The 14,158-nt window shown below is 48.1% G+C and overlaps 1 protein-coding gene across 2 annotated transcripts in view; it reads left to right on the top strand.

Moving 5' to 3' along the window:
* Positions 1-14,158, top strand: part of PTP4A2 (protein tyrosine phosphatase 4A2) — a 223,865-nt gene that overhangs the window by 194,292 nt on the left and 15,415 nt on the right. For both annotated transcript variants that reach the window (XM_069223317.1, XM_069223319.1), the window contains one exon: positions 6,891-6,965. In XM_069223317.1, the coding sequence (XP_069079418.1) occupies positions 6,891-6,965 (75 nt within the window). The remainder of the gene's footprint in view (positions 1-6,890; positions 6,966-14,158) is intronic.

Below are 14,158 nucleotides of genomic sequence, written 5' to 3'. Positions count from 1 at the left end.
AATCAACAGATCAGACATCCCAATCCAGCATCGCTGAATCTAGCAATTTGGCTCCTGAAGTCTTAGAATTTGGACACTTAGACCTTACACAGGAATGTATGGAAGTCATAAAACAAGCTAGAAAACCAACCACTAGACATTGCTATGCAAATAAGTGGAAAAGGTTTGTTTATTATTGCCATAATAATCAAATACAACCCTTACACACATCTGCTAAAGACATCGTAAGCTACTTGCTACATTTGCAAAAGTCAAAACTAGCTTTTTCATCCATTAAAATACATCTTACCGCAATTTCAGCTTATCTGCAAATTACCCACTCAACTTCACTGTCATTAAAGCCTTTATGGAAGGCCTAAAAAGAATTATACCACCAAGAACACCACCAGTTCCTTCATGGAACCTCAACATTGTCTTAACACGACTCATGGGGCCACCTTTTGAGCCCATGCACTCATGTGAAATGCAATATTTAACATGGAAAGTTGCGTTTCTAATTGCCATCACATCTCTTAGAAGAGTTAGTGAAATCCAATCATTTACCATACAAGAACCATTTATTCAAATACACAAGCATAAAGTAGTTCTACGGATAAATCCAAACTTTTTACCAAAAGTCATATCACCGTTCCACTTGAATCAAACAGTAGAACTACCAGTGTTCTTCCCACAGCCAGATTCTGTAGCTGAGAGAACACTACATACATTAGACATCAAAAGAGCATTAATGTACTACATCGACAGAACAAAACAAATTCGGAAAACAAAACAATTATTTGTTGCTTTCCAAAAACCTCATACAGGAAATCCAATTTCCAAACAAGGCATTGCTAGATGGATAGTTAAATGCATTCAAACCTGTTATCTCAAAGCCAAAAGAGAACTGCCTATTACACCAAGGGCACACTCAACTAGAAAGAAAGGTGCTACCATGGCCTTTCTAGGAAACATTCCAATAACTGAAATATGTAAGGCAGCCACATGGTCTACGCCTCATACGTTTACCAAGCACTACTGCGTGGATGTGTTAACAGCGCAACAAGCCACAGTAGGACAAGCAGTACTACGAACTTTGTTTCAAACAACTTCAACTCCTACAGGCTGAACCACCGCTTTTGGGGAGATAACTGCTTACTAGTCTATGCAAAGCATGTGTATCTGCAGCTACACATGCCATCGAACGGAAAATGTCACTTACCCAGTGTACATCTGTTCGTGGCATGAGACGCTGCAGATTCACATGCGCCTACCCGCCTCCCCGGGAGCCTGTAGCCGTTTCGAAGTTGATCTTGAACATTTGTAAATTTGTAAATATATCACCTTAAACTACATTATGTACATACATGTTTACTCCATTGCATGGGCACTATTACTATAATACACAACTCCTACCTCCCCCTCTGCGGGGAAAACAATCTAAGATGGAGTTGACGCCCATGCGCAATGGAGCCGAAAGGGGAGGAGTTCCTCGATCTCGTGACTCGAAAGACTTCTTCGAAGAAAAACAACTTGTAACACTCCGAGCCCAACACTAGATGGCGGGATGTGCAAAGCATGTGAATCTGCAGCGTCTCATGCCACGAACAGATGTACACTGGGTAAGTGACATTTAAAAAAAAATCAATTTTGTACTTGCCTCCAGTTGGACTACCTATAAGTAATCTACGTGTGTGTATATATGTGTGTTTGTGTATATATATACACACACACACACACACACAGTCAGGAATTAGCTTAAGAATCAACATGCATTGGCAAGAAATAGCTAGTGTTCTAGGGGAGGACCAAATCCTATACTAAAATAGTGGAATGTTAAGTGAGGTTCTCCACCCAAGGATGTAGAGTACCTAGAGGGAAGCTGGGAGAACTCTGGACCCCAAGAGGTGAGTACCTAGGTGACCCCCAGCAGGAGAGCAGAGGTTAGTTACCTGGCCTTCCCAAAGACTAACAAGAGGACTTGGAAACGGAAGACTGCAAGACCAGGACCAGGTGGAACCCAATGGTGGATTCTGGAAGAGGAGGAACTGCAAAAGAAGGGAACAGAGTCCTGTCCACGCTGGAGTGTTCAGGTGGGGCAGGAGCCACTACCCACCCTTCTGTGGATGAAGACTTGAGTTGACGAGGGAAGAGGAAGGTCATCCATGGAGCCGAGGAGCTGCAGGGAGGTCCTTGGAGTCATGCAGATGTCAATCGGTCGCCGGGTTGCAGATGATTTGTGCTCAGCACGACCACTAAGAAACCTTGCCAAATGCAAGTTGGGCAAAAGAAGATTTGCAGTGTAGAAGAGGACCAGCATGGTCCAGGGGACTTGAACCTTGGAGGGGAGTCCGGGCTGACCCTAAGCAGTCGGGAGAGCCAGCAGAAGCCGTTGCAGCCCCCACTGGCAGCAGGCACAGTAAGTTGCAGTGGGGCTCAATCAGCACACCTGGAGAGAAGTTCCACGTTGCTGGAGCAGCAGAGGAGACTGTCCTTGCAAGGATGAAGTGCTGGAGGCCGGGGCTACTTGGAGCCTGAAGATCCCTTGGAGCAGGAATCATCAAGCCTTGGTTGTTGCAAGAGTCTCAATGCACAGGGATACTGTCCTGCAAGGAGAGGCAAGGGCTCATCTCCCAAGTTGAACAGCAGGTAGAGAGGACCTAGGGGACCACTCGGGCCACCAACAGTGTTGGCAATTCTTCCTGGAGCCGGGTGGCAGAAGATCTCAGCAGCCGGTCGTCATTGTCTTTGGTGCCTGCGGTTGCAGGGGAGTGACCCCAAGGGAGATTCCTTCTTGCTTCTTTGGTGCAGCTGAAGTCTTGCCGACCCCAGAGGATGCACAGCTGTGGAAATGTTGCAAATGCTGGAAGAAGCGCGTGAAACAACGTTGCAAGGTGAGGTAGTCTCTGGAGTTGCAGGCTTTTTTGGTTCCTGTGAAGTCCAGCAGCAGTTCCGGTGGCCAGGTGCAGAAGAGGTTACAGAGGAGTACTTTTGGGTTTTGCCCTCCGAATCTGGGGACCCACCCACAAGAGAGTCCCTAAATAGCCCTAACAGGGGCTTGGTCACTCTGCAGGGTGACCACCTATCGGGGGGGGGGGGGGGGGTCACTGACATCAGTCACCTGGTCTGATCAACCAGATGCTTCCTGGGGCCTCTGCACATCTTGTTTTCAAGATGTCAAAATCAAGCGGCTAACTGGAGAAGTTGGGCACCACCACTAGGGTGATAAACAGGAGTGGTCACTCCCTTTCCTTTGTGTGCTTTCGTGCCAGAGCAGGTACCAGGGGTCTTTGGACTGGTGCAAACTGGATTATGCAAGGGCCCCAAATTCGCCTTTCAAGGCAAGCCGGTGGCATGGGGAACCTTCCTCTCTCCAGCCTTGTGACACCTATTTCCAAGGGAGAGAGTGTTGCCTCCTGCTCCCACAGGAAATCCTTTGTCCTGCCTTCCCCTGCTTGAACTGATTAAGCAGCTTTAGGGCAGAAACCTCTCTGAAGGTCTGCAGCAGCGTGGCTGCCCGCAAACCCTGAAAATCTGGTAGGAGCAATACTGGGAGGGAGGTCTCTGAGGAGCCCTCAGAGTGCATGAAATCATGCCACCAATACTGGCATTAGTATTGGGGTATTTTATGATTCCGACATGTTTGACACCAAACATGCCTATGTTCAGAGTTACCATTATGTAGCTGGACATTGGCCAGTACAGGGGAAAAATGGCTTCCCCGCACTTATGAAGTCCAGTGCTTTGGAACTGGAGTTTGTAGGGGCACCTCTGCTCATGCAGGGGTGACCTCACACACAGGGCCCTGCACCCCACCCTCTGGGCTAGGAGGGCCTACCATAGGGGTGGCTTACAGTGAGCTGGTGCAGTGGCCAGCAGTGAAAGGGTGCATGCACCTTTTCACACAGGCTGCCATGACAGGCCTGCAAATAAAGTTTGCATTTGCTCTCATGGGTGGCATAATATGTGCTGCAGCCCATGAGGACCCATGGTGTACCAATGCTCCGAGTACCAAAGTACAATATACTAGGGGCTTACAGAGGTACACCAGTGTGCCAGTTGTGTGGTGTAAAGGGTACCAAAGCAACCACATATAGACGAGAGAGCACAATTAATAGGGTCTTGGCTAGCAGGATCCCAGTGAAAACAGTCTAAACACACTGAAACAGGCAAAAAGTGGGGGTAACCATGCCAAAAAGAGTGACTTTCCTAGGCTCCCCATTACTAAAAGGGGCAAGATCTGACAGTAAGAACGTTGGGAAAACCAGTAGGATACATGGCATCATGCATTTCCTTAATCCAACAAGTGAGACTTCACATGAAACCAATCAAGGAATGGTTTAAAAATCAGTGGTCACAAGCAAAAGTGAGGTGGGAAGATCTAGTGGTTGTCACACAAGGTACAAGAGGAAATTGCATGGTGGAAGAGGGAACACACTACAAATGGTAGGATCAGGATGCAGTACAACATCCTAGAACTAAAGGCGCTCTTTCTAGACATGTTTTAAATCAACAAATTGGGAGGGACTCAATGCCCGCCTGTAGGAAAGTGCCTCTTTTGACATGGTCAGTACTGCCTGCCACCCCACCACACTTGTTTTGCCTGGTGTCTGGTGTAATTTCAACTGAAAGTTCACTGGGTTCCTGCTAACCAGTGCCAGATCTCTTCCCCCCCAAAACTGCAGTCGTTTTCCCAATTGGCAAAGCCTTTAGCACCCGCTTAGTCCAAAGTAAATGGTACCTCTGGTACCTAGGGCCTGGGGTACTAAGAAGGGTCCCTAGGGGCTGCAGCATGAATTCTGCTATCCTAAGGACCCCTCACCAAGCACAATAAATATCTCACTGGCCTGTGCTAATGACTGCACCCAGAGGGCACCTTAGAGGTGCCCCCCTGCAATCCTGCCAGCTATTAGTGAATTGACTGACTGGACCTGACCAGTTCAGCCAACATAGATGAATTTCTGGCCACCAAGGGGAGAGCCAGCACTCTCGTGCCAAAGACAAAAGCCTGCACTGGGCGGGGGTGTTATTACCTACCCAGGCAGGATAGACATTCCAGGGTGTGGAGCTTTAAATGCCTTGCTGGCTTTGTAAAGCTACCCAGGTCTCTACAGATGGTGGTGATGACTGACAACCACCCACCTGTCCTGACCCCACTTTTGGCGGAAGCATAGGCAGGAAAATTAGGCAGATTAGGAGGTGTGCCCACTTCATGCCAGTCCCACCCCTAAGATGGACGAGCTGAAGTGGACTTCACGTTTCAAATTCTTCCATCTTGTTTGGAAGGAATAAGGCTACTAGGGTTAAGGCTATACCCAGTTCCCATCGGAAGTGGTCATAGAAAGGGTGCAGTTAACCTAAAGGTGGACTGCCCATTGGCTACCACCTAGCACTCCCCGTAACGCCCCTAAATTGAGTATTTAACTAGCTCCCCTGAATCCTTGAACTCTGATCCTGACGACCTAAGAAGCAGAGGACAAAGAAAAGTTGCACACGTAGAAGAGAAAAAGAAGCTGCTGACTTAGAACCAGCCATACCGGCCTGCCTGCCTGCTAACCTCGACGTACTTCGCCCAAAAAGACAACTCGTCCTGCAGCTGAACCTCCAAGAAACCCAAAAGGACTACCTGCCTTCTATAAACACAAGATTTGCGTGAGCAGCTGCTCTTCTTTGCAGTAAAATCAAGAGTGCAGCCTCCAGAACCGCAAAGACCTGATAACCGAAGTGACCTCGCCACCTGGTGTCCACAACCACCCAGCTGTCTGGAGTCCAAGTCCAGTGTGGTCCCATCTTGAACTCCAAGTCACCTGCAGTCCCTGTTCTCAAACTCCCTCTCCGGCAGCCTTGTAGTAGGGGAAAACCAGACACCTCCAGCAACCACTGCACCAGTCGCTGTTGACCCCATCGGAGATGGGTCACTGGTGCCAACAACATCCTCCAGCTCCCCTGAGCTATAGTACACCCTGGGCCCCTCCCGCTGGAGTCCCTAGCGACACCTTCAGTTTCAGCACTCAGGACCCGCTTACTGCAAGTGCTCCTGGACAAAGAAACCCAACGCCTAAGGACACCCCTACATCAGTCGGCCCTGGGGTAAAGGACCAAAGGTGCACCTATGTCCCTGAGCACCCCAGGTCTACAAACCTTTTTAGTGCACCATATGGAGAGCCAGCTTCCTGTACAGCCCTTAGAGATCCAAGTGATACATCTACCAGGGAAGGACAATGTTAAAGCAGACAGGTGTCATGCTCGGACGAATGGGAGCTAGACTAGAGAGTAGTAGGAGTGATCTTTCGGAAATTGGGTACACCAACATTAGATTTGTTTGCAACACCACTCAACGCGAAATGCCAAAACTTTGCCTCCAGGCAGCCACACCACCTGTTCCTGGGAATTGCACTTTCGATAAATTGGTCAGCGACATTTACATACTCTTTCCCCCAATTCCACTGTTTAACAAAGTGATCAACAATTGCAAGAGGAGCCCCATGACTAATTTAAATTGCGTCGCAGTGGGAAAGACAAACTTGGTTCTCAAAGGTAATGGATAATGCAGCTAGCTCAAGGAAACTTACAAAGGCTACCGAAACAAGATCTGTTGTCAATGGAAAGGGAATTGTATTGCACCCAGAGCCAGAATATTCAAATCTAACTTCATGGCTCCTGAAGACTTATAATTCAGACATTTGAATTTACCAGAAGAGACCATGACTGTATCAAGAGAAATAAAAAGCCAATACCAAGAAAAGGTTATCTGGCAAAATGGAAGAGATATTCACTGTGGTGTGTTCATAGACATTTTTCCAAAAAGAGATTATTAAATGTTTCTTGAATTATTTTGCTGACCGCTATTTAGCCATTTGTCTAGTAATATTATTTGTTAATGTCTTGTCCTTTTTTTCCTGTCCCCTTTTTAGGGCACCAGTGCTGGTGGCTCTAGCTCTCATTGAGTGTGGAATGAAGTATGAGGACGCAGTTCAGTTTATACGACAGTAAGTGTGCATTGTGTTTTGGATTCCCGTTTTTCTCTCTGTACAGTGCTGTCAAATTGTGCAGATTCACAAGGTAAATGCTCCCTTTGTGACCTCTTGTAGCATATGTTCGGTTCCATCTGTTAGCTTTAATTGTTTTGTCAATTTACGAAGCTGGCTTGGTGTGTGGTGAGTATCTATGGTATTATCACCCTTTTCCAGGTATCCCCTATTAGTGAGGTGTAGTCAGTGTCTAGGAAGCCAGACTCTGTAGATGTAGCTGTGGATGAGCTGCCAAGGTTTATCTAGGAGACATGCAAAGCGTATGCAATACCACTGTAGTCAGACAGCACTTACACACATGAAAGAACCTCACAGTGTTACAAAAATAAAGGTACTTTATTTTAGTGACAAAAATACTATATAGGCAGTACTCTACTAGCAGGGGAGTAAACATATTATAAATACATTAGTAAAGGCATGGGCATAGAAAGCAATAGAAAACAGTGCACTAACAATAGACAATAGTGACCCAAGGGGAGCCCAAACCATATATTACAAAATTGGAATGCAAATGCTAGCCCCTACCCAGGTAAGTTGAATCTATAGAGGGGATCTGTGGGAAATAGGAAACCCAAAAGGTAAGTACCAGAGTGGCCCCCAGCGACCAGGAGAGAAGAGGTAAGTACCTGTTTTTCCGAAACCCACAGAGAAACGTTTTGGACTGTGCAAGACCCAAACAAGACTGCAAGAAACAGAAGATGGATCAAGACAGAAGGTGACCTGCAAATAGAGGGGACCAAGTTCAGTTCCAGTTGGAGTGTCCAGTTGGGGCAGGAGCCACTACCCACCCTTCTGGAGATGCAGGCCCTGGTTGACGGTGAAGAACAAGAGTGCTATGCAGCACAGGTCCAGAGGAAGAGTTCCAGAAGTGATGCCTTTGTTGTCATACGTTGCGAGAAGAGTTGCAGTCTTTTAGTGGTGTGGAAAACCACCAACAAGCTTTGGCCAAGGCAAGAGTTGCGGAGCTGCTGGGGACCAGGAACATCCAAGTGGACTCTACCCTAGGAAGGGAGTCCCAGGCGATCCCTAGCAGTCAGGAGAGCAAGAAGTTGTGCATGCAGCCTCCACAGACAACTCACAGGCAGCAGGCACTCATAACACCTGGTAAGGAGCCCCAAGTCGCTGGAGCAGCAGGCGGGAGACTATGCGTTGCAGGGAAGAGTTCTGGAGGCCGGGGCTACACAGAGCCTGATGATACCTTTGAAGGAGAGCCAACAAGCCTTGGTATGTGCAAGAGTCTTGGTGCACAGGGATACCATCCTGCAAGGAGAGGCAAAAACTCACCACCTCCCAAGTTGTATACCTGGTAGAGGTTACCACTCAAGACCACAACTTGTTGCAGGATCCACGGAGAGTTGCAGGAGAGCTCACCCATGTGATCAGTTGGTGCCTGTGGGTGCAGGGGAGTGAATCCTTCACTCCAAGGGAGATTCCTTCTTGCTTATTGGTGCTGACTGAAGTCTTGCCGCCCTCAGAGGATGCACAGTTGCTGGAAGGAGCCAGAGAAACAATGTTGCAGAGCAAAGTTGTCTCTAGAGCTGCAGATTGTAGATTCCTGTGAAGTCCATTTGCGGTTCCAATGGCCAGAAGTTGAAGTAAACCTTGCCGAGGAGTCCTGCTGGAATCTATCTTGCACATCGAATCTGAGAACCCACTTGAGAGGGAGACCCCAAATAGCTCTACAAGGGGGGAAGGAGGACAGGGGGAGGATTGGTCACCTAGCAGGGTGACCACATATCCGGAGGGTACTGTGACGTCACCTGCCTGACCCGGCCACTCAGATGCTCCCAGAGGCCTCTTCCCACCCTTTTTTTCAAGATGGCAGAATCGAGTGGCCACCTGGAGGAGCTCTGGGCACCACCCCTGGGATGGTGATGGACAGGGGACTGGTTACTCCCCCTTCCATTGTCCAGTTTCACTCCCTGTAACAGTGCAGACTGGTTTATTCAAGGAGGGCACCAAATGTGCCCTTCAAAGCACACCAGTGGCTTGGGAAGGCTACCCCTCCCAAGCCATGTAACACCTGCTTCCAAAGGGAGAGGAAATCCTTTTTTCTGTCTTCCTGGGGTTTAGCTGTTCAAGCAGCAGGAGGCAGAAACCCATCTGTAGGATGGCAGCAGCGCAGGGCTGCCCGGAAAAACCCTGCAAACTTGTAAGAGCAAAGTTGGGGGTCCTTCTAAGGAGCCCTCAGTGCATGGAATCATACAACCAGTACTGGCAACAGTATTGAAGTATGATTCAGACATGTTTAATACCAAACATGCCTAGGTTCGGAGTTACCATTTTGTAGTTGGCCATAGGTAATGTTATGTCCAGTTCACAGCTAAAATGGCTTCCCCGAACTCTCAAAGTCCGGGAAAATGGAGATGGAGTTTGTGGGGGCACCTCTGCTCACGCTGTGGTGCCCTCACACACAGGTACTTGCACCCTGTCCTCTGGGTTAGAAGGGCCTGGCATGGGGTGACTTACCGTGACTTGGTGCAGTGACCTTTAGTAAAAGGGTACAAGCACCTTCTCACACAGACTGCAAGGGCAGGCCTGCAGACACACTTTGCATGGGCTCCAATGGGTGACATAATACATGCTGCAGCCTATGGCAAACCCCTGGTGTCCCAATGCCTTGGGTACCTAGGTACCTTATACTAGGGACTTGTATCGGGGCACCAGTATGCTAATTGTGGGGTGTAAAAGGTTAGGAACAGCAAAATCCGGAGGGAATAGAGCAGAGTCACTGGGGTCCTGGTTAGCCGGATCCCCAGGGCACACACTGACTAAAGGCAAAAGGTGAGGGGTAACCATGCCAAAAAGAGGGTACTTTCTTAAGTCCATACGTCTATGAATGGGGTGCTTATTCATTTGGTAAACTTTGAGAACATGTGCAGCATGTACTAAATTAAAAATAAAAATATAGGACTTCACCCTTGCATGTTCAGATAGCTTGTTTGCCTTCTCACAAGGCCCTTGCAGGAATGTAATTTGCTGTTGCTTCAAGCAGTGGGAGGATATGATAATGATGTCCCAGGCAATTACCCACTTCGTAGGTTGGCTGCACGATAGAGATCTTATGCTGTGTATTTATCCACATTGACTGAACTTGTTTCACCTCTGAGAGAAATTGAGTCTTGACCCATTAATTATGGTTTTAAAAGAATTTGGGGTTTACAACCAAGCCACCCTTTTTTTCTATTGTTTTCTAATGGAAAGACATCAAGCAGCATATGATTGAACAGTTCATAACAACCTTTTGAATTTACATAGTTCTTTTTCAATATCCAAGATTGAGCATTACACTACAAAAGGAGAACACACAATTGATACTGGTGGCACACTGATCGTATTATACATTACCATATCACCAGTGCCTCCCTCTCATTTGCTTCATATTTAACATTCTAGATGGTTTTCACTCCTTTCAGGTTTTCTTGACATATGTCCCCTATATCCTGAACCTCAGTTCGTCTTAACAGATATTACCCAAGGGGGCCCCAGTTATCTTTTGGCTGTGAAATAAGTGACAGGAGAATAACAGTAATGCTGTTACAAATTATGAGAACTCTCAGCTGGTTCTTTGCGGTTGGGTGTTTTCTACAGTTCATAGACTCTGAGTTTAGCCCCGCAAAAAAAGCTTATGCTGTTAATCATCTTGTGCCTGTGGGCAGGCCTCCACATAGCCCACGAGTGCCACCAGTGTTTGAAGTTTGGTTTGTTGTTTAGTGGTATCAGCCATCATATCTATTACTATTTGCCATAATTGGTAGCTATGCTGGCACTCCCACACTAGGGAATATCACCCAGCATAGTTCTTCCCGCTCCATGGGCATGTATGTGGCTTAGTTTGACTAAAAACAAGGGCTCCCCAACTGAACAATCTGAAGTGGGACAGGGGAGATAAAGCAACACGCTGAAATGAACCCACCTTCAGGCCATTGTTCCTGTGATACAGAATCCCAAACTACAAAAGAAAAAATACATCAAGCCAATAATATACAGTACATATACAAATCTCTGGTGTGCAAAGCAATATTTCGAGTAAAATTTATTCAACAATTGCTATGTGCATTTGTTTAATTATTAAAATGTATAATACAAAAAATCCTAAGTCCCCTGTGTAGTAAGTTGGCTCTGTATGTACTATTTCAAAGTAAGAAATAGCATGCACGGAGTCCAAGGGTTCCCCTGAGAGGTAAAATAGTGGTAAAAAGAGATCATTCTAATGCTCTATTTTGTGGTAGTGTGGTCGAGCAGTAAGCTTATCATAGGGTAGTGTTAAGCATTTGTTGTACACACACAGGCAATAAATGAGGAACACACACTCAGACTTACTCCAGGCCAACAGGTTTTTATATAGAAAAATATCTTTCTTTAGTTTATTTTAAGAACCACAGGCTCAAGATTTACAAACGATACTTTAAATGAAAGGTATTTCACTTAGGAACTTTAGGAACTTTGAATTAGCAAAATAGCATATACAGTTTTCACACAAATGCAATAAGTTATTTTAAAACTAGACAGTGCAATTTTCAACAGTTCCTGGGGGAGGTAAGTGTTTGTTAGTTTTGCAGGTAAGTAAACCACCTACAGGTTCAAAGTTGGGTCCAAGGTAGCCCACCGTTGGGGGTTCGGGCAACCCTAAAGTTATCACACCAGAAGCTCAGGGCCGGTCTGGTGCAGAGGTCAAAGTGGTGCCCAAAATGCATAGGCTTCAATGGAGAAGGGAGTGCCCCGGTTCCAGTCTGCCAGCAGGTAAGTACCCGCGTCTTCGGAGGGCAGACCAGGGGGTTTTGTAGGGCACCGGGGGGACACAAGTCAGCGCAAAAAGTAGACCCTCAGTGGCACGGGGGCGGCCGGGTGTAGTGTGCAAACAGACGTCGGGTTTGCAATAAGTTTCAATGGGAGACCAAGGGGTCTCTTCAGCAATGCAGGCAAGCAAGGGGGGGTGGCTCCTTGGGGTAGCCACCACCTGGGCAAGGGAGAGGGCCACCTGGGGGCTGCGGGTGCAGTGTCTTTACCAGGTGTCGGGTCTTTGAATCATAGTAGTCGCGGTCACGGGGGAGCCTCGGGATTCCCTCTGCAGGCGTCGCTGTGGGGGCTCAGGGGGGGTCAACTCTGTCTACTCACGGTCTCGCAGTCGCTGGGGAGTCCTCGCTGTAGTGTTTGTTCTCCACAAGTCGAGCCAGGGGCATCGGGTGCAGAGTGCAAAGTCTCACGCTTCAGGCGGGAAACGTGTGTTCTTTCAAAGTTGCTTCTTTGTTGCAAAGTTGCAGTCTTTGTGGAGCAGAGCCGCTGTCCTCAGGAGTTCTTGGTCCTTTTAGGTGCAGGGTAGTCCTCTGAGGCTTAAGAGGTCGCTGGACCCTGTGGAACGCGTCGCTGGAGCAGTTCTTTAGAAGTGGGGAGCAGGCCGGTAGAGCTGGGGCCAAAGCAGTTGGTGTCTCCGTCTTCTCTGCAGGTTTTTCAACTCAGCAGTCCTTATTCGTCTTAGGTTGCAGGAATCTATCTTGCTGTGTTCTGGGAGCCCCTAAATACTCGAGGGGAGGGGGGCACATTCCCATCCCTATTATTGGGGGAATTCTCCATCTGCAAGATGGAGGATTTCTAAAAGTCAGCGTCAACTCAGCTCAGGACACCTTAGGGGCCGTCCTAACTGGCCAGTGACTCCTCCTGGTTTATCTCACTATCTCCTCCGGCCTTGCCGCCAAAAGTGGGGCCGTGGCCAGAGGGGGCTGGCAACTCCACTAGCTGGAGTGCCCTGGGGTGCTGTCACAAAGGGGGTGAGCCTTTGAGGCTCGCCGCCAGGTGTTACAGTTCCTGCAGGGGGAGGTGAGAAGCACCTCCACCCAGTACAGGCTTTGTTACTAGCCACAGAGTGACAAAGGCACTCTCCCCATGTGGCCAGCAACATGTCTGGTGTGTGGCAGGCTGCTAAAACTAGTCAGCCTACACTGGTAGTCGGTTAAGGTTTCGGGGGGCATCTGTAAGATGCCCTCTGGGGTTTATGTTACAATAAAATGTACACTGGCATCAGTGTGCATTTGTTGTGCTGAGAAGTTTGATACCAAACTTCACAGTTTTCAGTGTAGCCATTATGGTGCTGTGGAGTTCGTGCATGACAGACTCCCAGACCATATACTCTTATGGCTACCCTGCACTTACAATGTCTAAGGTTTTGCTTAGACACTGTAGGGGCATAGTAATCAGGCAGTTATGCCCTCACCTATGGTATAGTGCACCCTGCTTTAGGGCTGTAAGGCCTGCTAGAGGGGTGACTTATCTATACCTATAGGCAGTGTGAGCTTGGCATGGCTTCTTCTCAGAATAATAAACCTACACTGATGCCAGTGTTGGATTTATTAAAAAATGCACACAAAGGGCATCTTAGAGATGCCCCCTGTATTTTACCCAATTGTTCAGTGCAGGACTGACTGGTCTGTGCCAGCCTGCTGCTGAGAGACGAGTGTCTGACCTCATGCGGTGAGAGCCTTTGTGCTCTCTGAGGACAGAAACAAAGCCTGCTCTGGGTGGAGGTGCTTCACACCTCCCCCCTGCAGGAACTGTAACACCTAGCAGTGAGCTTCAAAGGCTCAAGCTTCGTGTTACAATGCCCCAGGGCACTCCAGCTAGTGGAGATGCCCGCCCCCTGGACACAGCCCCCACTTTTGGCGGCAAGTCCAGGAGAGATAATGAGAAAAACAAGGAGGAGTCACTGGCCAGTCAGGACAGCCCCTAAGGTGTCCTGAGCTGAGGTGACCCTGACTTTTAGAAATCCTCCATCTTGCAGATGGAGGATTCCCCCAATAGGATTAGGGATGTGACCCCCTCCCCTTGGGAGGAGGCACAAAGAGGGTGTACTCACCCTCAGGGCTAGTAGCCATTGGCTACTAACCCCCCAGACCTAAACACGCCCTTAAATTTAGTATTTAAGGGCTCCCCTGAACCTAAGAATTTAGATTCCTGCAACTACAAGAAGGACTGCCGAGCTGACAAACTCCTGCAGAGGAAGACCAGAAGACACCAACTGCCTTGGCCCCAGACTTACTGGCCTGTCTCCTGCCTTCCAAAGAACCTGCTCCAGCGACGCTTTCCAAGGGACCAGCGACCTCTGAATCCTCTGAGGACTGCCCTGCTTCGAAAAAGACAAGAAACTCCCGAGGACA

Source organism: Pleurodeles waltl, chromosome 3_1 (assembly GCF_031143425.1).
Source record: "Pleurodeles waltl isolate 20211129_DDA chromosome 3_1, aPleWal1.hap1.20221129, whole genome shotgun sequence".
NCBI lineage: Eukaryota > Metazoa > Chordata > Amphibia > Caudata > Salamandridae > Pleurodeles > Pleurodeles waltl.
Note: the sequence above shows the minus strand (reverse complement) of the source record. Positions and strands in the feature narration are given on the sequence as shown.